This window comes from Pan paniscus, chromosome 2 (genome assembly GCF_029289425.2).
Source record: "Pan paniscus chromosome 2, NHGRI_mPanPan1-v2.0_pri, whole genome shotgun sequence".
NCBI classification, from domain to species: domain Eukaryota; kingdom Metazoa; phylum Chordata; class Mammalia; order Primates; family Hominidae; genus Pan; species Pan paniscus.
The window spans coordinates 33,606,366-33,633,500 of NC_085926.1; the positions used below are offsets into that span (position 1 = coordinate 33,606,366).

General features: G+C 35.3%; 1 protein-coding gene across 50 annotated transcripts in view; it reads right to left on the bottom strand.

Moving 5' to 3' along the window:
- Positions 1-27,135, bottom strand: part of CLASP2 (cytoplasmic linker associated protein 2) — a 221,943-nt gene that overhangs the window by 130,883 nt on the left and 63,925 nt on the right. For 20 of the 50 annotated variants that reach the window (XM_063602234.1, XM_055109628.2, XM_034956067.4 and 17 more), the window contains 3 exons: positions 17,804-17,950; positions 5,324-5,403; positions 16-108 (listed from right to left, as the gene is read on the bottom strand). In XM_063602234.1, coding sequence (XP_063458304.1) covers positions 16-108; positions 5,324-5,403; positions 17,804-17,950 — 320 coding nt within the window. Of the gene's footprint in view, positions 1-15; positions 109-5,323; positions 5,407-17,803; positions 17,951-18,328; positions 18,540-27,135 lie in introns of those variants that run through there. The other 30 variants (XM_055109610.2, XM_034956071.4, XM_034956066.3 and 27 more) reach the window with 5 other exon arrangements.

Consider the following 27,135-nt stretch of genomic DNA (forward strand, 5'->3'; position numbering starts at 1 on the left):
AAGACAAAAACTTACTGCATTGGCACGCTGATCCCAGTCATGTTTATCATCTGACAAAATTTCCCTGATTTTATTTAATGTTTCTTCGAGTTCTCGACTAGAATAAATCTTAAAAAAAGATTCAGAATTATAACAATGTTTCTTGCAATGAACAATATCAAAATTATGCCCTGATGTTTAAAATAATCTTTCACCTATTAAGTTTATTTCCCATTCTAGCACCATTTCTAATGGAGAATAGAAATACATTATAGACAATAATAACACAAAATGCTTTATTTTTCTTCCTTACTTGTTACCATTTTTGCTATTTCTTCCCTCATGAATAACTTCAAATATGCTCTCAAAATGCTTTGTAATTTTAAAAACAAGATGTAAAATATCTAAGAATAAATAAAAGTCTAATTTCTCAAAATGACTTCAAGTGTATAACCTATCTTATTGCATTCATATACATATTACCCAATATTACAAAAAGGACATGTTATAAGTTAGTTTTAATTTTCTCTCCTCAGTCATGATAAACTGTAGTCAGGATAGCTACATTTTGTTTCCTCTGGAGCCAACCCTTTGTCAAACTGCTGTTCACCATTATTCTTTCATTCATTTAACAAATATTCACATAACACAGAGGTACTATGCTAGGCAATGGAGAAACTATGGTTAGCCAAATAGATAGACATGGTCTTTGCCTTATGGAGAGTACAATACACTCAGGGAGATTTTAAAAATCAATCAAATGACATCAAATACGAAACTACAAGTAGCAAGTCCCACAAAAGAAAATGAAAGTTTATACATAAGAGGGGGTTGACCTATGAGGAAAGTCAAGCTTGAGCTGAGAGCTAAAGAATGTGTAGGATATCATTAGGCAAAGTGGACAGATTTGCTTTCCCTGGAGAGTTAATAGCATGTGCAAAGGCTCTGTGACAAAGTAAATGAAAGAAAGCCAGAGTAAGGAATAAAAAGTATAAAGGGACTAGGAGAAGAGCCAATGACCCAGGTGTGAGGATGGAACAGCTATAACCATATTGTTGACCATGGAAGGAGACAATGCAGAGGAATTAGAAATGAGAAACAGACTCCTGGTGATACCAACTGAGTACCTTCATCAAACTGCCTTACATCTTCCACTTTCAACAGCTATTAAATTCACCTTTTGCTTAACAGAGAGTAAGAGCAAGAGAGAAAGAAAGAATGCGTGTAAATGCAAAGGAGAACAAGGCATCAGACAAGGCTGAAGAGGTAGATGGTGACCAGGTAACACTGTTATGTGGTTAAAGAAACTTCTGAGCTAGCTCTTTCCTGCCTCTCACCTTCTCTTCACAATACCCCTCTGCCGTTTTCCAGAACCTTCTACCACCCCTAATCTTATGATGCATTCCCCTGGAACACAATGCAAGGTTCCCCTTCCCCCAGTAAGGAAGAAGAGAGTCAACTCAAAAACGTACTTCAGTGAGGGGGTACATAATTCTTTAAACATTCTTTTAGCAGGCATACAAGCAAAAGAAGCTTGAAAACCCACTAAGTTAGGTGTCTGTTGCAGTAGAGTGATTCCTAGGTTTCTAACTTTTGTAATTGATTAAGTAATGGTTTACATACACAGAATACTGGAAGACCATTATTCCAATTTCAAACAGGATAAGTTTGAGGTGTCTTTGAGACATCCGAAAGGGGGTGTCAGGTAAACAATCACAGTGGATAAATCATTTCGGAACTCAGGAGAGGTCTGGCTTGGAGGTTAAAATCTCGGCATTATCTAGATAAACGTGGGAACTGAAGCCAGGGGTTTGAAGGAGGTGACTCAGTAAGAAAACAGAGAATGAGAAGACAGGGCCCAGAACTAACCCTTAAGAAATTCCAATATTCAACAGGCAAGTAGAGAAGGATGTGCCTATAAAGAGACAGAGATGAAGTGGACAAAGATGTAGGGGGAATAAAATGGAAGAACATCATATCACAAGCACCTAAAATTAAACAACAAAACAGTGGCTATAGTCAACAGTGCTAAATACTGATAGAAGAACAAGAAAAAAAAAAATCCCAAACTGGTTGATTTTGGTGCCTCAACGATGATCAGTGATTTACTCAAGACCTGTTTCAATGTAAGAATAAGCTAGAAAGAAGTGGGATGAAGTGAGTAACAAGTTAAGTTATAGAAATACCAAGTACAGACAACTCTTTTGGAAAAGTTGACTGTGAGGGCCAAAATAAAAAATAGTATCTGGAAGATATGGAGTCCAGTGAGACTTTTGTTTTTTAAACTGAAGAACCCAGCCACGTTAAGAGATAAACAGAAAGAGCTTGAACCCACATGAGATTACTGATTGTGTAAATGTGTTAAGGAAGCAGAAAATACTAGGCTTTGAAGCACTGGTGGAGGTGCTGGCCTTTGAAGAAGGACCATGTTTCTGGAGCAACAGGACAGAAGGAATGCACAGCAGAGAAGAATGTAACAGAAAGATCATGTTTCCATTTGATGGTGACTACTTATTTACTAAAGTAAGGGGCTAGGTCATATACTAAGAGAAGAGAGGAGGACAGAGACAGGCTGGCTGATGGATAGAAAGGAAAGAAACATGTCTGATAGCTATATTAAGCAGAGAAATAACTGATCACAGAAACATAGTAAGTGTATCAGATTGTTGAGGGTTCATTTTATGTGAATTCCAGTAAAAATCATGAGCCCTAACATGTGACTTTCTCTAGCAGCACGGTTTCAGGACACAGAGAAAATAAAAAGTTGGGAATATCCACAGTTGTAGTTTTGCAAAATGAGTATTAAAAAAAAATCATTGCTTAATACTTCGCTATAAAAAAAAAAGAGAGAACCAAGGGATTTTAGTATAATATGTACAGTCCTACTGCAAGAAACCACGGTTATCAAAGCTTAGATAAGAAGGAAATCAAGCATAGATGAGAAGGAAAGTATAAAGTGACAGATGATTAATTCAGAGTGAGTAGAAAAAACAATGGACTGACGATCCTTGAAATCATGCAGAAGTAGTTGTTAGAGTACTTAAAAAAGCAAGGAGATCCTAGTCAGTAATGAGATACTTCAATTAATGACTTTGGAAACATAACGGTAACACACAGATGATATCAAAATCCAATGTGTGACTATGAACTGGGTAGCTACAGTGAAAGTGAGGAGGAGGTCTAGAAACTGAATTCATCAAGAATGTGTGAAAATTTAGGAAAATAATAATAGCTAACATATACTTCTTACACTTCATCTGTACTGTCATAGCCTCACAATAACCCTCGGCATATGTACAAATAATTCCTATTTTAAGATGAGGAAACTGAAGTACAGAGGGTTAAGTAATGTACCTAAGGTTACACAGCTAGTGTGGCAGAGCTGGGATTCAAACCTAGGCAGCACTGGAATGTTGTCAAGATCAGTACGTGCCAATAATAAGAAGGCTGGCCAGGGAGCATGAACCTCATATAAATGGGTATAGGAATAACGGTCACAAAGTAATAATGAGGAGTGCAAGCACAATAAACTTATTATCAATTACTAAGAGTATGAGAGCCAAGAATAATAAACAGCTTTAACTTTAAAGAGCGTAAAAAAAAAAATCAGATTCTAATCAAGGCAAGAACATTGAACGTACTCTTTAAAAATGGGGTTAAAGACTTAGGGGAGTTGCTGCTTATGAAAAAGATGTTTCCAAGGGAACAATGGAAGGTGTGGAACACCTTTACAGGGTGGTGAGTGTGGCAGAGAGGGCCAGCTGGAAGAAAGCAATGAGTAATTATAAAATAGCTTTTTCCCCTCCGTATAGTTGAATAGCCCTTGGCTGCCCATACCATGATGTTACCAGTCTGACAAGAACATATCAAACAATAAAAATATTCAAGTTCAACTAAGTTTTACTGATTGTTCCTACAACACTAATCTTTCCCTTATATGAAAGCCTGTAAAACACAAAAGGAGGAAGGGATATGTTTTCCTTATTATTTAAAAAGTATCTTAAAATAAGAAAAAACATATATCTCAATAAAGGGATAAAATACAGTCAAATCAGAAAATTTTTTAAGGCTTTCTTGTAACTTTTTAAGATCTTAAATACCTTAAGGACAATTTTCCTTTCAGAGAGCTAAAAAGGTAATACAGGCAATAGAAGGTAGTTTGCAAGTAAAGCAATGTGAGAATATTTTCAAATAGACATGCTAAAGAGTATTCATACTCATCATACTGGTAAAAATATTTTGAGTGACAACAACAAGTATTGGCAAGGATATGATGAAATTAGAACTATCATACCTTTCTCACAGGAGTTTTAACTGGTAAAACAACCCTACAGGGTAACATCTAAGTAAACTTAAAGATTATAACTATGAAATTCTACTCCTATGTTTATACCCTAAAGAAATTCCTACCTACAAATAATCAAGGACATATGTACAAAAATATTCATTGCAGGCTGGTGTGGTGGCTCACGCCTGTAAGCCCAGCACTTTGGGAGGCCAAGGTGGGTGGATCACTTGAGGTGAGGAGTTCGAGACCAGCCTGACCAACATAGTGAAACCCTGTCTCTACTAAAAATACAAAATATTAGCTGGGCATGGTGCAGGGCGCCTGTAATCTCAGCTACTGAGGAGGCTGAGGCAGGAGAATCACTTTAACCCAGAAGGCAGAAGTTGCAGGGAGCCAAAATTGTGCCACTGCACTCCAGTCTGGGCAACAGAGCTAGACTTCATCTCAAAAAAAAAAAAAAAAAAAAAAAAAAAAAAAAAAAATTCATTGCAGCATGATATGGAATAGCCAAAAATTAGAAACAAACTATACATGCACTGTGGTCTGTACATACAACAGAATACCATCTATCAATCCAAATGAATGAACTAGAATCACAAATTTTACATCACGAAAAAATATAAAAAAAAAACAGTAAAAAGTCAGGCTGTAGAATGTTATGTACAATATAACATTTATGTGTATTTTTAAGTCATGGAAATAATACTCTTATTTATGCATGTGTCCACTTTACTTCAATTATATCTATATGAATGACTTCCAAACTTCTATCATCAACTAATCTAATTCTCTGAGCTCAAAACTCATTAATTTAAGAATCTGAACACTGCAGTGTAATGTGATTCAACAATATGATTCAATTTTATTTCAGCCTCACTGAAAAATCACTTGAAAATCTAATTGTACCAACAAATAATGGCTTGGTATTAATAAGTCAAATATTTCATTTATATAGCTATATAAGGAAAAAAGAATTCTTAAAAAGGGACAGAGACAAATAATTATATGAACAGGCACACAGGCAATATTCACGGGGAGTGCCACTGGTAGCCTTACCTGAACAGAAGGGACATCTGTAAAAGCTTTTATAAAATCATCTTCATCAACTGCTCCAGCACCTCCTTCCTTAGAAGCACCTGCTAATTAAAAGGAAATTAATTTCCTAAGGTTCATTTTTAAGCATCTTAACATTAATGACAACATGAAAAATAAAACTCTTTTGATATCAACAAAAGTATAATTTTGAGGGATATTCCATTTTATAAGAAAGCATTTAAAAAATCTCCAACTTTCAGAAAGGTCAATGTACTTTGTAATGCCGATTCATTATAAGGTACTAGGCTAGGTGGGTTGTAATATTCAAACTGTAAGAACACAGCCCTAAAACCCACCTCCCTGTTCAATGCACTAGCAAACACAAATAAACATAAGTAAGGACAAACATTTTAAAAGTTGAACAGCAACTTAAAATGACACTAAATGTCAATAAATGATAGTGTGATGCAGAAAATCTGTGTATGCTACTATGGTCAGGAAAGCATGAAAGAAATGAGAGTCTTGAAATTAATTACACAAACAAATCTTCCATTATTGCACATTGACAATAAAAAAGTAAACTTAGTAGGCAGCAGTTATTGAAGAGCCAATAACTAAGCTATTCTTTCAGTTCTAAACCTACTCTTCTATATATACACTGCTTTAAGATGCTGAACCTAGTATTCATTAAACCAATTTTTCTGTTGATTTTAATGGTTTCCTCTCCTCTTAAACTCTGGCAATAGGGGGTGTTGGAGAGAGACTGGAAGCTAAAGGAAGGGAACTGTTTCTTCCTGATTGCTTTCCATTATTTGCAGTAGAATCCTAGCAACTCTGGTAGACCACTCATTCCAGGAGCAGCACCTGACTCCAGTTTGCAGTTTTTCTAACACTCACTGAATCAGCTCACTGTGCCATCACACAGCACCAACTAGCCTCCACCCTCTCCTTAGAGGTCTGAGTCCCAGATCTGTGGAGCCCCTGAGTTCTCATTCCTGAATGTAGGCTCCTTTGACAATGTGACTCTGCAGCTCATCCTATCCAAAAACGAAGTCCCCAACCAATAAGTGGGGCAGAGTACCCTAGAATTCTTGAGTTGAGACAAGAGAGGCTGACGCAGTTCTGACTGACGATTCCCCAGTGTTAAGCAGGAATAAATCTTCTCTGGAAGAAAGTTGTTTCTGGTAGGCCCAAAGGACTCCCACCAGCTAAGTTCAAGCAATGAGTTCACAATCAAAGATCAAATACACAAGAAGGCAAGAGTCACAGGGAACAGATAATAGATTTGAGAACCGTCGATATTAGAATTGTCCAGTACAGATTACAGAACAGATGTGAATATATATGTTTAAAGAAATCAAGGATGGACTCACAAAGAAGGATGGACTCACAAAGATGACCAATCAACAAGAGGCCATTAGGAATAAACAGATGAACTTGGGAGTGGGGGGATGAAACAATCTGAATTGGGTAATACAAGAGTTGAAATTTTTAAAAAAATTAAACATATTTAAGAACAACTTAGAGAGCTAGAAGATATACCTGAATACATTACCCAAAATATGGCAAAGAGAAAAAGGAAATGGAAAGACATAAAGAGATACAAAGGACAGTATGAGAATATCTAACTAACATATGTCTATTGGGGTGTCTTAAAGATATTTAACAAGAGATAACAGCTGTGAAATTTCCAGATTAATGAAACAAGAATCTTTATAAATTCAGGATGTGCAACATAACCCAAGCGAGATAAATAAAAAGAAATCCAAACTTAGAACTTGGCGGTGTAACTGCACAACTCCAAAGACAGAGACAGTAATCAGAGAAAGAAGAGATCACCTAGAAAGGAACAACAATTTGAACAATAGATTTCTCAAGTGCAATAGTGGAAGCCAGGGAGAATATACTAATAATATCTTGCAAGTTTTGAAAGAAGAAAATATTGGCAAAATATTATCTAAACTGTGTACCTAGCAAAAGTAATTTTTAGACTACAAGTGGAAAAAATTAGATGCGCATTTTAATGAATATAACAAAACCATCATTACTATTTAAAATGGTATGATGGTATCAGGGAGTGGCAAACTTTATCTATAAAGGGCCACACAGTAATATTTTAGGCTTCAAGGGCTATATGGGCTCTGCTGCAATTACTCAACTCTGCAAATGAATGGGTGTGGCTGTGTTTCAATAAAACTTTATTTACAAAACCAGATAGCCAGATATGGCCTGCCAGATGCAGTTTCTCACACACTGGTGTAGACAGAAAAGTCAAAAAATATCCTTTGACCAACGAAGGATATAGAATTTCAGTTAAGATAGAAGGAATAATTTCAAGAGATCTATTGTACAACATGACTACAGTTAACAACAATGTATTGTATTCTTGAAAATTGCTGAGAGATTTTAAGTATTCTCACCACTAAAAACTGAAGTGAGATAATGTATAGATTAACTGTTCAATTTAGCCATTCTACAATGGACACATATTTCAAAACATGTGGTACACAATAAATATATATAATTTCAGTTGTCTATATAGTAAAATCATTCAAAATTCAACTTCCTAAGGTAGCTGGAAATAAAATCAATATACAAAAATCGATTTCATTGCTAAGCACTAGCAACGAAGTTAGAAATTTGAAAGAGTGAAAAAATTTGGGAAAATAATTATTTTTAATGTAATATTAAGGCACTGAAATAAATGGAGAGCCAGGCGCAGTGGCTCACACCTGTAATCTGGGAGGCTGAGCCAGACAGATTGCCTGAGCTCAGGAATTTGGGACCAGCCTGGGCAATATGAAGAAACCATGTCTCTACTAAAAATACAAAAAAAAAAAAACCAGCCAGGAGTGGTGGTGTGTGCCTGTAATCTCAGCTACTTGGGAGGCTGAGGCAGGAGAATCGCTTGAACCTGGGAGGCACAGGTTGCAGTGAGTGTGAACTGAGATCGTGCCACTGCACTCCAGCCTGGGTGACAGAGCGAGACTCTGTCTCAAAAAAGAAAAAAAAAAAAATTACAAATGAAATAAACGGAGAGATATTGCAGGCTCATGAACAAGAAGGAATGGTATCATGAAGTGTCCAGTCTTCCCTAGGTGTTGCAGTAATAATCAAGCTTCCAAAAAGGTTTCTTGTGGAACTTGTCAAGCTGATTCTAAAATCTGTCTGGAAGAGCAATGGGCCAAACATTCCTGCAGAAGAAAAGAGGGGCTACTTACGCTATCAGACAACAAGACTTACAAAGCTGAAATAACTAGGAGAATGAGGTTTTAGTGCAGGGATAGACCAACTAACCAAATAAATAAAATGGAAAGTTCAAAAACAGACCCACAAATGTAAGAAATTTTGATATATGAAAAAGAAGTGATTCAGATCAAAGGGGAAGGTAGAAACTATTCAATAATAATGTCCCAAAATTCAACAAAATGCAGAGACAATGGATTATTCAGTTTTTTAAAAAAGTTTTTTCCTTATCCAGTATTAAAACTTACAGTAGACATTCTACTTCCCTTAGGAAAATGATAGGCATCCAAACTCAAATCAAATATACAAACAAATATTCCAAAACCCACAGAGAGCAAATAAAATTACCCATAGCCCTTGCTTTTAATACAAATAAGAGACAAATAACACTTCAAATTTCATTTCAAGTAATTGAGGAAAATATAAACATCCAAGACAAGCAATGTTAACTACAGAGCCCTTACTGAAAAAAAACAGAGGAAACTGTGTAGAAAAGAATCCTGGTAGTTAGTTGTATAACGTAGACACCAACTAAGGTTCTCTCTAGGACAAGAAGTAAATAGCAATTAGAAGTGGGAGGTATCCTTTTGAATCCTGGTGGATAAAGAAAAGGAAGAAACAAAAAATAAGGGCTCTATTCAAATAAGATGGTAATCACAGAATCAGAAGTAGAAAGCCCCCAACAAATCACGTAGTAAAGAAGGTGCATTTCACTATACCAACAGAAGAGGGCCCTCTTAAACTTAAAAACTAAGCAAACCTTTTTTTCCTGGCCCCACGGAATCCACTTGTTACTTGAGGTCTATGAAAATCCAATATATCATCATAAACAAAATAATCTGACATCTATACTGTGCTCCAATAAGAAAACAAAGGACAGAAATATTTTCTGCTGATAAAAGTAACTCCCTAAAATTAAAAAAAAAAAACACCTACCAAGAAGGAAAAAACTATAACACAATTCTCCAACATAAATTCAATATTAACTAAACAGCAATTACAGGTATAAAAGAAAGATGAATGAGAATATAAAAAATTCTGAATATATATAGAAGATATGAAAAGACAGCTGGCTAAAGTCAGGAAAAAAATTTTTGTTTGTTTATTTATTGCGATGGAGTTTCACTCTCTTGCCCAGGCTGGAGTGCAGTGGCGTGATCTCAGCTCACTGCAACCTCCACCTCCTGGGTTCAAGCGATTCTCCTGCCTCAACCTCCAGAGTAGCTAGAACTATAGGCACGTGCCACCACTCCCAGCTAATTTTTGTATTTTTAGTGGAGACAGGGTTTTACCATATTGGCCAGGCTGGTATTGAACTCCTGACCTCAAGTGATCCACCCACCTTGGCCTCCCAAAGTGCTGGGATTACAGGTGTGAGCCACTATGCCTGGCCAAAAATTTTGTTTAAAGACAAAATCACCTGAGAAATAAACAGTAAATTACCAACTATCCAAGAGAGAATAAGTATATCCTGGTTTGAATTTTAAAAGCTATAAAAAATATTCTTAGGACAACTGAGAAAACTTAAATACGTAGGTAAGCTGACTAAAAGGAAGTGAATATATAGGTTAATAAACTTACAGAAAATAAAAGAGCTACAGAAATAAATAACATCACAAAGAAATGAGACAAATACAGAACACAAGACAATCTTAAAAAACAACTGGCCTAGACTCCAAAAAGTCAAAGTCACAGAGATAAAAACTGATGAGGAAACTGTTTTACAGATAACATTATAGAATTCTCAGGTGTGGTGGCTCACGTCTGTAATCCCAGCACTTTGGAAGGCCAAGGCAGGCGGATCACTGGAGGTCAGGAAATCCTGACTAGCCAGGCAACATGCTGAAACCCCATCTTTACTAAAAATACAAAAATTAGCTGGGCATGGTGGTGGCAGGCACCTGTAGTCCCAGCTACTTGAAAGGCCGAGGCAGGAGAATCGCTTGAACCTGGGAGGTGCAGGTTGCAGTGAGCCGAGATCATGCCTCTGCACTCCAGCCTTAGCAAGAGAGCAAGACTCCGTATCAAAAAAAAAAAAGAAAAAGAAAAAGAAAAAACCTGAACTTCACTAGAATATAAACTCCAGGAGGCCAAGGTCTTCGTGTTCATTTACATTTACCAGAGACTTCAAAACTAGCAGCACACTAAAAGCCTTCAGTAAATATTTGCAAGCTGTTGGCCAGACAGATAGGTGGAGGAAAAAAATGCAAATTAACGAATCATCGTTTTTTACCCATCACAATGGCAATAATTAATGAGGCTGGTATATTCAGTGCTGCAGAAGGTAAAATGTTGTCTTTATTAAAATTAAAAACACATAAAACCTTTGACTAAACAATTCCATTTAGAGGAATCTATTTTATAAAATAGAAGCAGCAGAATTTCAAAACATATAAGAACATAAAGATCTGCATTTTCTGTAATGACTTAAACATGCAAACAACCTGAATGACATCGATAGGGAAAGTTTATTAAATCATGGTACATCAATAATGTGGAATACTGTATCACTAATTAAAAGGATGCAATAGCTGTCATTCTTGATGCTGAAAGATGTTCTGTGAAAAAAAGCAACTTGTGAAGTTTTTATCGGTATGTTTAATATGGGAAAAATAAAACCTAATATGAGTGCCTACATAAATAAACATGGAGTAATACGTGGAAGGATACATATCAAACTTAACATGAGTTACACCTCAGGGTGATGAGAGAGGCAAGATGTTATTAAAGTTTTTTAAAACTCTCCGTTGTTTGATTTAACCATGAGAATGATTTTCATTCTTTTTATTTTTTTATTTTTATTTATTTATTTTTTGAGACGGAGTCTCGCTCCGTTGCCCAGGCTGTAGTGCAGTGGCGCAATCTCGGCTCACTGCAAGCTCCACCTCCCGGGTTCACGCCATTCTCTTGCCTCAGCCTCCCGAATAGCTGGGACTACAGGCACTCGCCACCATGCCCGGCTAATTTTTTTTGTATTTTCAGTAGAGACAGGGTTTCACCGTGTTAGCCAGGATGGCCTCGGTCTCCTGACCTTGTTAGTCGCCCGCCTAGGCCTTCCAAAGTGCTGGGATTACAGGCATGAGCCACCACGCCCGGCCTCAATTCTTTTCATTAGTAAGAAACACATAAACTGGTTTTTAAAGACAGAAATGATCAGTTGATGAAAAAAATTGTTTATATTCACATGTCCTTTATAGAAACAATGCTTCTTACCAAGTCAACTATATTAGAATGTATGTGATAAATGTAAGCCAAGCATGCAGTTATTGTAACTTCTACTTCATATGGATCAACTATAATGATTCTAACTAATGGAAAATTCTTCATATGTGAGATCTATAATAATAACATTTCACTCTTTTCTGAGGTAAACTTTCATTTGTATTCCTATAAGAGACTTCACAATTTTCTAATACCCAAATTTCAGTCAAAAAGTATAGGCAAATAAAGTATGGGAGGACCAAAATGCTAACAATAATTAACACTAGTTGGCAGAATAATGGGCAGGTACTATATCTTTTTGTAAGTTTAAAACCATGAATTAAACATTCCATATGGTCCTTTTTTTTTGGAGACAAGGTCTCGCTGTCACATGGGCTGGAGCGCAGTGGTGTGATCACGGTGCACTACAGCCTCAACCTCCTGGGTTCAAGTGATCCTCCCACCTCAGCCTCCTTAGTAGCTGGGACTATAGGAATGGGCCATCACACCCAGATAATTTTTGTATTTTGTGTACAGACAGGGTTTTGCCATGGTGCACAGGCTGGTTTCGAACTCCTGGGCTCAAGTAACCCACCCACCTCCATCTCCCCAAGTGCTGGTATTACAGGTGTGAGCCACCATGTCCCAATATGGTCCTCTTTGTTGATTAACGTGGAGCCTTGCACATAGTAAGCTCTATATACAAATGTAAACAGAAACAGTAACATCTATAGAAAGGCTAGGTCTTTAGTTGGCTTAATTTCTCTTTTCTTAAACATTCTGAATTCCTCAAAAAATAAACCTTGTATAATAAAATGTTTTTGTCACTTTAATTTTTGCACAGGAAGTAAAACAAAATTGGGGTCAAATAATATAATTACAGTAAAACACATTCTTATACATAGTAAGAAATAATGCAACTTACTATTTTATAGTTAAAATAATTTATATGTTATTTACTCAAATCATACGTACTGTATAATCAACGTTAGGAGAGAAAGCATCAGGGATGGATAGTCAATGATCTGGGATTCACAGTAATTTCAGACAGACTGGCGACTGGTCAATCCCTAAATTCCAGATTTCAATAAAAGTGATCTGCTATATGGGATTAAAAATAATAAATATGTATGATATGCAGTATTACTTAGGAGATTACCCGGAGATGATCCAAGAGGAAGCCCCTGACAGTGGGTCAAGCACTGAGTTCTCGTCTCATCTCATCTCATTAGATGGTTACTAATAACCATCTGATCTTGGGCACATCATTCAATGCTCTGAGGCTCAATCTCTTTTCCTGAATCTGGGTCAGATAATCTTTAACGCCCCTTTAAGGTGAAAATCTTCTGAGTTTTAGTATCTTCTTCAGAAAGGGAAGAAGAGAGGAAGAAAACAAAACCAAAACACAGAAGTGTTACTTGGTTTCACAGAAAGCTGAAAAACAAAATAATAAGGTCTACTAGTCAAAATTTTGGATTCCAGAATTAAAAAACAAAATTCTTAAGATTTATTTTATTACATATACTGATTCTTGTGATCTTTATTTGTTCAAAAGAAAAACAATTTTGTTGTCTGCATGATGGGAAAAATGGGAATAACTAGCATCATTTGTAGAAAATAGATATTTGGACATTCTTTAAATCTCAGGTTAGACATAAAGTGAAGTAAAACAAATAGAAAATATCATAAAGATTAGAAAGTACTACTAAATGTAAAATGGCAGCAATTACCTAATTATAAGAACTGAAAGTTAAAACCATTTCTAAGTAGTCTTTGACATTAGATAGAAACAATACAGAGAAAATACACTGTCCACTTGAATGAATGAATGAGTGAGTGAGTGAGTGAGTGAGTGAGTAAAAGAGAACTTTAAGAATTGAAGATTTGGTCAATGATGTGTCTCAATGATTACATACAAGCTTCAATGACAAATCACTAACCTCAAAATCTGGTACTAGTTATTTTAAAAATGATAATTATATCATCATCTAATTCAACCCTTATTTTTTAAAAAGAGTAGCAGCCAAAATGATTGATACAGGAATAGGGATATTATAACCCAGAAAATAAACTTGAAGAAGGCAATTTCAACAAGAAAATACTGAAAAGCATTTTTATTTACAATGTAAAAATTAAAGGTCTGCTTATTCCAAATGCTCTATTTTGCTGGGAATCATACTAGTTGAGCTTTAAAACGACTGATTTATGGATGCCGAAAAGTAGTGATCATTTCTGTAGATTACAATCTCAGTGCTATAGAATCTAAAAGAAACCTTATTTACCAATAGAAATTAGTATGATGGCAGTATAGCAAAGTGATTTTTGTGCTTTGCCCTCTTATTAGATAAATGACCCTGGCAGGTTACTTCTCCAAATTGCAGTTTGCTCATCAGTAAAGTCAGTTTGCTCAGAGATGTTCTTATATATACATTCTTTCATTTAAATCTCAGAATCTTTCATTTTGAAATTTAAATGAAAGAATATATATAAGAACATTAAAGAATTGTATTAAAAATTGTTACCTAAAATACTGTAAAGATATAAATATTTTAAATAATCAGGTACTTTCAGCAATTCTAGTAACCATTTAGCCAAAAGAAAGAAAAATGTGTTTATCTAAATTTCTATTATGAAGTTACAAGTGTTATTCAGAAAATAGACTATTTGAGAATTTACTTTATCCTTATTCTAATTAGTAAGGCACAAAGGTAACACTTTCAACACTTATATAATATGGATTTTTATAGCAATGATACATATACTCTATGAACCTAGCCATAGCCTTTTTTTCAAGTCTCCTTGGCTTAAAGGCTACACAATTATTAATACAATATGAGAAGAAAAGGGTGGCATACGAAGGCCAAAGAACAAAGCAAATTAACATACACTAAAGATTAAACACAAGACTTATGAGCTTTAATTAACTGGATAGGATACTTTGCTAAAAATTGCATACAGCCCTAATCTTGATATATATCTCTAGAAGAAGTAAAATACATTCCCAAACTACAAAAGCAGATTAAGTCACGATTCCAAAGAAGCTCACTGTATTTTTTTTTTATTTTGGTAATCTTACTTGAAAAGAGATTTGTCAAACCCAGTGGGCTGTGTCTGGCTTACGCCACTATTATACATTTCCACCTACTATATCCCTTTAATTAGAAGCTAATCACATCTATCTATTTATTATATACCTCGGAGTAGCAAATAATACATTGAGACTGAATCACCACCATTCAATGTAAAATCATGGGAAAGATAATGTATAGTCCAGAAAACAGAATAGTCATAAAGAGAAATAGAACAATCTTCAAGTATCTGAAAGCATGTTGACAAATAATTCATTTTCCCTGCATATGCTACAAGGAGGTAGATTTTAATGCAACATAAAAAAGAATTTGTTTATTCAGAACTGAAATGGGCTTGTTTCTGGAAAATACTTTGCCAAACTGAGAGAACACTAAAAATCCCTGCATCTTTCGATCCAGCGAACTTTAGAAATTTATTCCAAAGAAATCATTGCAGATGTGCTGAAAGATATATATAAAAGAATGCTGACACGGTTTATAGAAGGAGAAAAGGCTTATGGCAACCTAGGCATTATTTAGCCATGAATAATTTTCAATTAATAATTTAAGACAACGAGAAAATGCTTAGGGTAAAATATGTTACAAAAAAACTACACAATGAATAGTGCCAATTTTGTTCTTCTACCAAGAAAATATTTGTATATGTAAAAATAATTGGAAAAGTAACTGGAAGAAAACAAATCATAATTTAGCAGTTGATTATGTCCATGTGTAGTGGCACGGCAGGTGATTTTTGTTCTAAATTTTAATTCAGAGCAGATAGTACTACTTTAATCAAGTTGAATAATCATCTATCAGGAATTTTATTAAAGAAACTATGTGACTCCCAAGGTCTTTTCCAACTCAAAAATTCTACAACTCTAAGAAAACTTTCTACAACCAATTTAAAAATCAGCAAGTCTTTGCCAAGACCAAAAAAACTAAAGTTAAATTTTCAAAGGACTGACAGTCAAGAATGGCATTCATTTTAGAAATAATATCAATATCCTCTGGCCAGTAGCTCTTTTCTTAGATAGAAAAATGGGCAATAAACCTAAATGAGCTCTGATAAAAAAAAGAAACAAGAATATACCTGCAATTGCCAAAACGAAGAAGAAGAAGAAAAAGGAGGAGGAAGAGGAAGAGAAAAAGGAGAAAGGAATGAAGGCTTCTACCTTATTTTTGGCAGAAAGGCTGTTGCTTAGATGGCTGATAAAATCTTTAAGTGATTAATTACTATACTCATGAAAGCTACTTAACCTTTTCATTTAACTGGTAGGAATAGAAACTACAAGAATGGGGGTGGAGGAGCTTAAGAAAGTTTATCCTTTTTACAAAGGAGTATCTGATTATATCAATATGATTAATATCAGAATGATAGGTAAATTTCAATTTTCTTCTAAAAAGATACCAAACCACGAAAAAAAATTATAAGCCACTGGTTCAATTCATAAAATGTTATATATTATCACCACAAATCTCAAATATTCATCCATTTTAAGCTAAAAAGACAGCTTCATAAAATTATAATATCATAGATTAGAATTCTGTAATTCAAAATTAAGAAAAAGATTCCCCTTGTAATAACTGAAGAGAGCTATTTGTTATAAAAGGAAGAAACCAAAAAATGTCATATACTTTTTACTAGCGGTAAATAGGAATGCAACATAAAAACTATCTTCTAATGGGATATCATAACTAACATTTGGATGAGAATACAATCATAAAATTACAAGACAAAAAGAAAATAATTAAAAATCTAAAGTATAGATTACTTGAAACATCCGGAGAAATCAGCAAGACATTTTAATTTCAGCTATTTAGTTATATGTGCATCTATATATATATTTATACACCCATATGTGTATGTATATATATCACACCATCTTTATTGCTAGTTATATGACACAGAAGATCGTTTAAATGAAATACTTATGATAGTTTTTCTATATTTAGAATCTCACATGATGGGAAAAAACTGGGGGTTGTATAGAAAGATCAAGGGAACACAACTCCTTATGGAACCTGGTCAAAATATACAGTTTATTTTTCTTTCCTTTTTGGTTTTTAATAAAAAGAACTATAGACAAAAAGAAAAAACAAAAATCCTCAAGACCATGATTTTCTCACCAGTTACTGTAAACAAGGAAAGATATGTTTTCCCAAAATATCACAACTAAGACATAAATTTATTTTTAAAAAGGAAAGGAAGGAAAAGAGAAAGAGATTACTGTCTTTTTAGAATTAAATACCCTTATTTTCACAGATTCATTCTATCAGAAAGATGTAGCAGAAACTAACACCGGAAATATACTCATGGCTTTCTAATTAACACATGAAAGAATACCCATTAAAAAATTTAAAGATAAACAATATGCTAGAAACAGTTCTAATATGATCAATGAATATGCTATGTATTATAAAATTGCACGAAACCTGATTTTTCTTATTTTCCTATTATGATTTAATCCAGGAACCATTTTTGAGGCAATTTTACTTGACCACCACCCATCTCCTATTGTGACAAATGATTCAGTACCCAGTATCTTCAACCATTTTTTAAATGCTGGAGTATTTAAGACTTACTACCTAGAGGAATGTGTAAAAACATTACATAATTCAACATTTCTGTAACAGCTATTGCACTTGAAAATTAGTAGCCAAATTCTGAAAAACCTGTTCTCTGCTTAAAAAAAACAAACAAAAAAACCCCAAAAAACTTCCATAAATCTTTTTCAAAATGGCATCTGAAAAATAAATACCCTCAAGAAGAGACTAATTCACATACATTCTTAGAGGAAATAGCAGTATACAATATTTTATACATTTCAAAAGGGCATCGTATTCTTCTGAATGTTGCAACAGACTCCAGATCTGCAATCGTGCTGCAGTCATGAATAAACATATTCCTCTGAAGTTCCAAGTATGTGTGGCCATATCAAGGGCATGGAGCATGCATAACAGATTTGAAATGGATTTACATTACCTCCAACCTTAGGGCCACCTGCTGAACCAGGCTTCCTTGCACTGTTGACAGGATTTCCGGATGTTTTAGGTGCAGGAACCTTGAAGGCTGATGTAGCTGATGATGGCCTATTTCCATCCACTGATTCTTCATCATCGAAGCTTTTATCTGCACAAAGCATCAGAAAAATGTATTTAAGAGAACTAAGCTTTGTTCCATTTTCCCTAAAGCTCAAAAATAAAATAAAGCCATATATAAAATCATTACTTTGGTAAGATATATAATACGAAATAAAGGTCCTTTGAATAAGCATTTATATATTGGCTAACACCATATAAAATAATCCTCTGTAATTCAAAATCAAAATGCAGTATTTTCATACTTCTTACTTATACATATTAAGTCAAAACATAAAACATTTTAACTCTAAAGGTAGTAAAAGTATTTTTCATGTTTTTGCTACTCTGCATTTTCTGCCAGCTCCTCCCATAGTGTATCTTCTAGCACGCCCTGCCTTATTCCTTATACCCAGATTCTGCAACTTACAATCACAGATCCGTTTGCAAATCAGTCGCCTCATTCCTCTGAAAGCTCTTAATTTCCCTCACCCTAGGAGGCTCCCAATAGTTCACATGGCCAAATACAGTAAATTCGATACTAATCAAAGATTCTATCAAAAAAAGACAGAAACAACCACAGAACCACCACTGAGGTTTGTGCCGGCATTTTTCTTTCTCTTCCCTGCCCTAGGTGCTGTAACAGCCAATCAGCTACAAGGTGACATCATCTTATGGCAGCTACTGCCAGATGAAAGGTAAAAATTCTCCATGCATCTAAAAAATTCTCTATTAGCTATAATCCTTATTCTATATCAAAATTTCAAAGGCATTCAAAACTAAAGGCTTAGAAATCTGTTTTTCTTTGACATGAAAATTTATATAAATAGAAAATAAGGTTTTATGCAATATTCATTCTGCTGGGATGCTTATTGCATCAGTAAAGCATAGACTGCCACAGTGCTCATTACTGTGCATAATTAACTCTGTAATCTTAAAATCTGCTCTTTATTTAAGCCATAGAAACCAAACAAAACAATTTGTTTTCATAAATGATTCTACAAGGCTCCTTTCGGAATATGAATGACCACACTAGTATCATCTACTTATATGCAAATGAAACATCTCCCAGCATACACACACACACACACACACACACACACACACACACACACACACACACACACACAATGTATTTTACTCTCCTGAGAAGAGATGGTTTTCTCTAGGACCCTGCACAAATCAACCATGACAAATAACATGGGCGAGGCAGAGAAGCAGCTTTACCACACGCTTCAGATGAATATGCCAGAATCTTTTCCTTTCAATGAACTTTCTTTACTTAAACAAACACCCAATCACCTAGAATTAAATAATTCCTATAAAGAGATATTATTAAATATTTTAAAGAAAAATAACTATTTTTAATATATAACTATTTAACTATTAAATATATCTTAAAATATGCCAAGAAAGTTTTAAGACTTATTAAAAGAAAAAAGAATCAAATAGACACTCTAAAGTCACATTCTATTTCAGAAAGTGTTTTTAAGTAATATAACTCGCAGGAAAAAATTATCTTCTACTCTTAAAAAATTATTTTTTTAGCATAACACTATTAGGGAGTCAGTTTGGATAAATTAATAAGCTTAAAACCTATGCAGTACATAGACTGCTTTGTTAAAAACACTAATACAATTCCAAATAAACTTCTTTGCTACTGTTATGTTAAAAAAAATGCAGCTAAGAAAGAGCAGACATACAAATCTACAGAAAGTTAAGCACTGAAACACAGAGCAGCCAGAAGTTCCCATGGAAACAGTATTCTGTTCCTACACACACACAAGAATTGAGAAGAGTAAATATATCCCTACCATTAAAAAAAAAATTAACTCTTTTCTCAAACTACTGGGAAATTAATTTTTAAAGTTTTTATCAAAATACAGCAAAGTATACAAATCATAAGTACACAGCTAATTAATTTTCACAAAATGATCATGCCAGTATAACCAGTATCCAGATCCACAGATTATTACCAGCATCCTGTAAGTACCCTCGAGACTCCTAAAAGTCTACATTTCCTACCAAAGCTAACTAGTCTCGAATTCTAACACTTGGTTTTGTTCATTTTTGAACATTATATAAAATGAATCATACAATATGTATTCTGGTATCTAGCTTCTTTTTACTCAATGTTGGAAGATAATGTTTGGAAGATTCATCTTCATTGCTGATAGTTTTCTACTGTGTGAAAGTACCACAATTTATTAATATCCATTCTACTACCGACAAGACATGGGCTGTTCTAGTATGAGGTTATTATAAAATGGTACTACTAAAAGGTAAGCAAACAAAGTCAAAGGTTTCTAAAGATTTGAGCCTTACTGAGGAAGTAGTAAACACAATAATTTATTTTAGATTATTTTAGATTATATCTATATATAATTCGATTTTAGATTAATAATTTATTTTAGATTATAAGTCAAAGATGCATAGTAATATCTATGGCACCAGTCCTCAAAATGTGGCCCCTATACCAGCAGCTGAGCATCACCTGGCAATTTGTTAAAAATGCAAATTCCTGGGCCCCAACCCAAACCTACTGAATCAGAAACTCTAGAGTAATCTATGTATTAACATACAAGCCCTCCCAGTCATTCTGATGCATGATTGAGTTTAAGAATCACTCCCCTAGGGGAGGGGATGGCATTCTTTTTCTATAAAGGACCACACAGCAAATATTTTAGGCTTTGTAAACCATACACATACGGCCTTTCCATGCAACTACTCAATTATGACATTATAGCACCAAAGCAGTTATATACACACAATATGTAAACAAACGAGTGCAGTTGTGCTTCAATAAAATTTTATATACAAAAACAGGAGGGCAGATGGTTTTGATCCGCAAGCAACAGTTTGCCAATCTCTGCTCTAGGCTAACTACTAAAAGAAGAGTAAGTAGGCCGGGCGCGGTGGCTCACGCCTGTAATCCCAGCACTTTGGGAGGCCGAGGCAGGTGGGTGACGAGGTCAGGAGATTGAGACCATCCTGGCTAACACGGTGAAACCCGTCTCTACTAAAAATACAAAAAATTAGCCAGGCGTGGTGGTGGGCGCCTGTAGCCCCAGCTACTCAGGAGGCTGAGGCAGGAGAATGGCGTGAACCTGGGAGGTGGAGGTTGCAGTGAGCTGAGATCGCACCACTGCATTCCAGCCTGGGCAACAGAGCAAGATTCCGTCTCCAAAAAAAAAAGAGTAAGTATACACATAGAAGAAAATGAAAATAAATTTAAAATATCTGATTAACTGAAAAGAAGAGATACAAAAAGAAAAATAAAACAAGTGGATACGACAGAAAATAAAATAGTAAATATAAAACCAAGGATATCAGTAATTCTCTTAAATATAAATGAACTAGTAAAAGTGAAAGACCCAGGCTGAATTTTTAAAAATAGGTTGCTTAAATGAGATATATTTTTACCTATAAGGTCACAAAAAGGTTAGGGAAAGACAGACTAAAGGAAAACACAAATCAAAAGAAAGCTGGTGTAGCTACACTAATTTCAAACAAAGCAGCTTGAAAAAGCATTACTGGAGATAAAGAGAGATGTTTAATAATGAGAAAGCGGTTATTCCATGGGAAAAAAATCAGAACCCTGAATATTTATGTACCCAGTAACACAGCTTCATATATATAAAACAAAAACTGAAAAACTAAAAAGGAAAAATAAATCTATAAACATAGGAAGAAATAAAATTTTACCCACTTCCAATAAGGTTATGGTTTTTATTACTATCAGCTAAAAGAATTCATAAAACTAATTCATTATCACTAGCCCTAAAATTTAAAATTTTTGTTAAACATTTGTAAAAGGTTATAAATATTCTGGGCTTAAATTTTTTTCTAAATAATTATGAAATATCAAAACAAGCCTCAATTATTTTCTTCCTAGCAGCTATCACTTACTGAAATAATAGACACTGATTTTTATATGTGGATTGGAAGCTTCTTAAGGAGAAGAAACTGTCTTGTTCATGCTGCAACCCCATTACCTAGAACAGTCTAGGAATAACTGTCACAGTCAACTAACTCTTCCTGCTGCTTACCTTGTCCCCTAAAGTTTATTCTCAACATGGCATCCTGGGTTAAACAAAGTCATATCACATCACTGTTCAAAATCCTCCTATGACTACATAAAAAGGTCTACCAGAACTCTAAGATCTTAACGGTCACACAGGTCTCTCCAACCTTATCTCCTACTTCTTTCTCTCTAATCCCCCCACCAGCCTAGCCTCCCTCCTATGATTCATGGAAGGGCCTTTGCCTTGCTTCTTCTGCCTAGAATGCTTTTTTCATCCACATCCATACTGTTCACTCACCATCTTCATGTCTTTATTCATCTGCTGCCTTCTCAACGAAGTTTTCTCTGGATACTAAAATCACAAACTTCCCAACACCCTGGTACTCTGATGTATCCCTGCCTGTGTTATTTTTTCCTAGCACTTATCATCTATATATTTTACTTATTTTGCTTATCTGTGTCCTGCTACTGAAATATATGAGCTGTGGGATTAAAAACTTTTGTCAACTTTGCCCCTGTTATATCTTCAACATGTGGAACAATATCTAGAACGGCACACATTTCACAGTATGGAGACTTTCAGTCTCCAGTGAAAGCATTACTAAGTTATTTAAAGTAATACTACAAACACAAACAATGATACACACTAAATAATGTACAAATTTTTATACGTAATAAAAGCAATAAATATTTTATAATATAGTAAAAAATACAAGGATAAAACCAGTACAGTGGAACTTCTATTCTGAAGGCCTTGTGGGGCAAAGGGAACAGAATTCAAAACCCACATTAGATGCAGTCTAACAGGGACTCTTCCCACCAAAAGCTGGTATACCAAACAACTATACCCTCGAGGTTAAAGTAAATCATAAGTAAGATCTTATTTTCCTATAGTCAATTCCTTTCAAGCTCTTCTTGAAAGAGAATAACAGAGAAATGAATCAAATAGAGTGCTTCATTAAGGTCAACTGCTTGGGTGGTCCAGACACTCAAGACCTTAAACTCTGTGGGCTCAGACTGGTAGTACTCCCAACCAACAGCCAAACAAAATGCAAAATTTCCCTGGAAGAAGGTGTCTGGCCTCAAATTATTCCCACAAATAATTTCCCAAAAGGCACCAGGTACAACAGGAAACAAGAAACCATGAGCCAAGAACAGTATAAAAAGAAACAGACAATAGGAAAAGACCCACTTAAAATCCTAGAGTTATCAGACACGGACTATACAATAACTGAGCAAACTTGACTTTGGGAATTGAAAAATTATAAAAAGTGACATAGATTTTTAAAATAACCAAATGCAATTTCTACAAATAAAAATATAGTAACTGAAATTTAAATTCAGTGGGCATGCATAACAGTAGCTTAGACACAACTCAAGGGATCATTAGTGAATTGAAAGACAAATCAGAAGATACCATTTAGGATACATATAGTAGGTGCTAAAATATTTACTGAATAAACAAAAGAATTAAACACAAAAAGCAAATTACAAATTACAACTGTGTTGACATTGACACTTTTGTTCTTGCTCCAAAGTTTCGAAAAGAGACTGGTATGATTGGGTGCAGAAACTGAACAAGATAAGCATATTAAAATATATTGAAGGATAGAAATTATTAAAGTGAGCAGGCTGCAGTGGTTTTCTATATAATGGAGATGGGAAAGAAGGAAAGAAAATGGAGAAAAGGAAGAGATGGAAATAGAGAAGGAAGAGATGGAAATGAAGTAGGAATAGATGGAAATGGAGGAGGCAGGAGAGGGAGAAGAGATGAAATACAGGAAGAGGAAATGGAGAACAATGGAAGAGATGGAGGGGAAGAGGAGGTGGATGGAGGAAGCGATAAAAGGAAAAAGAGGAGGGAGAGACTGGAGGAAGAAAGGAGTACAAGAAGGGAGAAGGGGACAAACAGGCAGAAAGAGAAGAGAAGGAAAAAGAAGACCAAGTAAGATAAGGTTTTACTTTTTGTTGCCTTCAAGTAACACTTGGAAACTGCCCCTAGCAAGCACTGAGACACTATAGGCCCACAATGACTTATCTGCATGCCTGAAAGTCAAAAAGCTCTGAAAACCCAACTTTTGTTTTGTCCTTTAAACTCATTTGGTGGCATTAAACTCATCTGAACTCAGTTTATAACAAAACATGATGTGAACTGATATGAGGCTATTTATGTGTATTCTACTCAGTATGAATTCACATACATTTATGGCAAAAACATGGCTGGGCGTGGTGGTTCACGTCTGTAATCCCAGCACTTTGGGAGGCCAAGGCAGGTGGATCATTTGAGGCCAGCAGTTTGAGACCAGCCTGGCCAACATGGTGAAACCTCATCTCTACAAAAAACACAAAAATTAGCCAGGCATGGTGGCGCATGCCTGTAATCCCAGCTACTTGGGAGGCTGAGGCAGGAGACTCCCTTGAACCCAGGAAGTGGAGGCTGTAGTGAGCCAAGATCGTGCCACTGCACTTCAGCCTGGGCAACAGAGCGAGATCCTGTCTCAAAAAAAAAAAAAACCCAGAAAACATTAATGTGCTTGATTATAGGGTGCTGCCCCAAGCCCAGCAGAAACTGTTACATAATACATGGGGTATGACCTTATTAATTTTCTAAAATCTAATACATTCTGAATTCCAAAACACAAGTGGTCCCCAAGGTTTCAGATAAGGGTCTGTGAATTTATATTAATCACGCCTTGTCCTTTTTTTTCTTTTTCTCACTTCGGGAAAGACATGTATTGAAATGGCTTTTTAAACTTTCCACCTCACTTTTTTTTTTTTTTTTTTTTTTTTGAGACAGCGTTTTGCTGTTGACACCCAGGCTGGAGTGCAATGGTGTGATCTTGGCTCACTGCAACCTTTGCCTCCCGAGTTCAAGCGATTCCACTGCTTCAGCCTCCTAAGTAGCTGGGATTACAGGCATGCACCACCATGGCCAGCTAATTTTGTCTTTTTAGTAGAGATGGGGTTTCACCATGTTAGCCAGGATAGTCTCAAACTCCTGACCTCAGGTGATCTGCCCTTCTTGGCCTCCCAAAGTGCAGGGATTACAGGCATGAGCCACCACACCTGGCCTCCACTTCACTTTTATGGGTACATGTATTCCAAAACCCGAAACTTCTGCTTCTCAAATTCATATAAACTGCACCATTTTACATGGCAAATAAAAGAGCAAGCCAAAATTTATACCACATCTCATAGAAAAAAAATACATCTTATGTGGATTTTCTTCAGTGAAACAAACAGTTCAGTAAGAAGAACCCCCAACACTATAAATTTTCATGCACAAAATATGCTCTGATTCACATTAAGTAGTTTCTTATACCAAAGTTCCTCTCTTCCCTTGAAGCTGTATCCTTCCTTGTTCTAATTAAAACAATGAACAACAAGACTTGGGATTTCTGAGCTGTTTTACACTTTTGCATATCCAGCAGTGACTATGGTTATATCTAACAGCTAAATTACAAACTGAGATTAGGAAACATTAATCCCTATAAACTATTATACCACAGATACCTTGGAAAACTCAAATTTTAGCTGTCTACACTTCCCACACTGTGCTTTTACAACGGGAAGCTCTCCTTGGCTTTTCTCTAATCTCACAGGTCCCTCTAGCTAAGTCTCTTCTGTTGGCTGTTCTTTCTCTACCCAACAATTAAATGTTGAGTATTCTCCTTCTCTCCAGACTATACACTCTCTAAATGACCTCATTCATTCTCAACGGTTTTAAATACCTTCTATATGCTGACAACTCTCAAATGTTTGTCTCTAGCCTAGACCATCTCTGAGTTCCAGACCTATATATCCAATTGCCTACTAGGTATCTCCCCCATGGGTATCTCCAAGCCACTCTAATTTCATATAGACACATAACACCAACATCATCCAAAACTGATCTCCCTAAGTCCTCCCCAATCCCAGTAAATAACGTCACCATCTACTCAGCTGCTCAGGCTCATAATGTGCTCAAGTTTTCCTCTGACCCACAGAGATCGTCTACCAACAGTTCTTGTGCTTAAATCCACTGTTTCTCTTTACCTCTGCTGCCACTCCTAATCTAAGGCCAGACCAGTATTGTCTCTGCCTATACTACTACCAGAGCCTCTTAACTCGTCTCCTTGCTTCTATTTTTGACTTCTTTCCAAACCACAAAGTAGACAATATAATCCTCTAAAAAATAATTTGGATCAACAGCTGCCAAAATCACTAAATGAAAGGCTGAGGGGGAACTGTATAAAGGACAGATCAGGCTGATAACACCTAAACCCACTGCTCAATATTAGGATCACAAAGAAAGACAATCAGACAGTGTATGCCTTCTGACAGAAATCCAAAATACCACACATGAAAATATGTACCAACCCCACTCTAATAAATTAGACTTGATTCTGATCAAGCCATTAGAAAAATTTTCAATTTTGAGGAAATACAGGAGATAAACATTAAAAAGCAGAAATATAAAAGCACCACACAACACAATAAAAAAATCTAGTGTGCAGGAAGAATATTTAACAGATGTTTTTTTCTTCACTAAATAAATGGCAAGAGGAGAAAAAAGTGAGATAAATCCTATAGATGAATAGAGCCTTAAGAGGTATATCAACCAATTGCAATGGTGAACTTTCTTCAAATACTGATTCAAAACAAACTGTAAAAAGATATTTATAAAACAATTGAGAAAATGTGAACACATTATTTGACACTAAGGGTTAAACTTTTAGGTGTGACAATGGTATTGTAACTGTCTTTCTAAAAGACACTTTATTTGATATACATGATGAGTACCATGTGCACATACACACACATCTTAGTCCAGCAGGATAGCAGGGCTGGGAAAAGATGGGGTAGGGATCTAGATGAATAAATACTAGTCATGTATTGATAATTTCTTGAAACTGGATGATAAGTAGTAATGGAAATTCATTATAATACTATTTCTGGGTATGTCTGAAATGCTTCATTAAAAAATTATAATAAATTTAATCACTTTACTCCCTTGCTTAAAATCCTGCACTGGAATCCCAATAATATAACTCAAAAGGGTAAAGAAAATAAGATGAGGGTGGAATACGTGAAATCAGCATCTAAAAGATCACAATGAATTCTTAAAAGATGCAAAAAAAGAAGGCACATTCCCTTTGCTCTGAACTGTCAAAAAAAAAAAAAAAAGAACTAACAGCTACTGAAGAATAACACCATTAACACCTCAGTAAAGC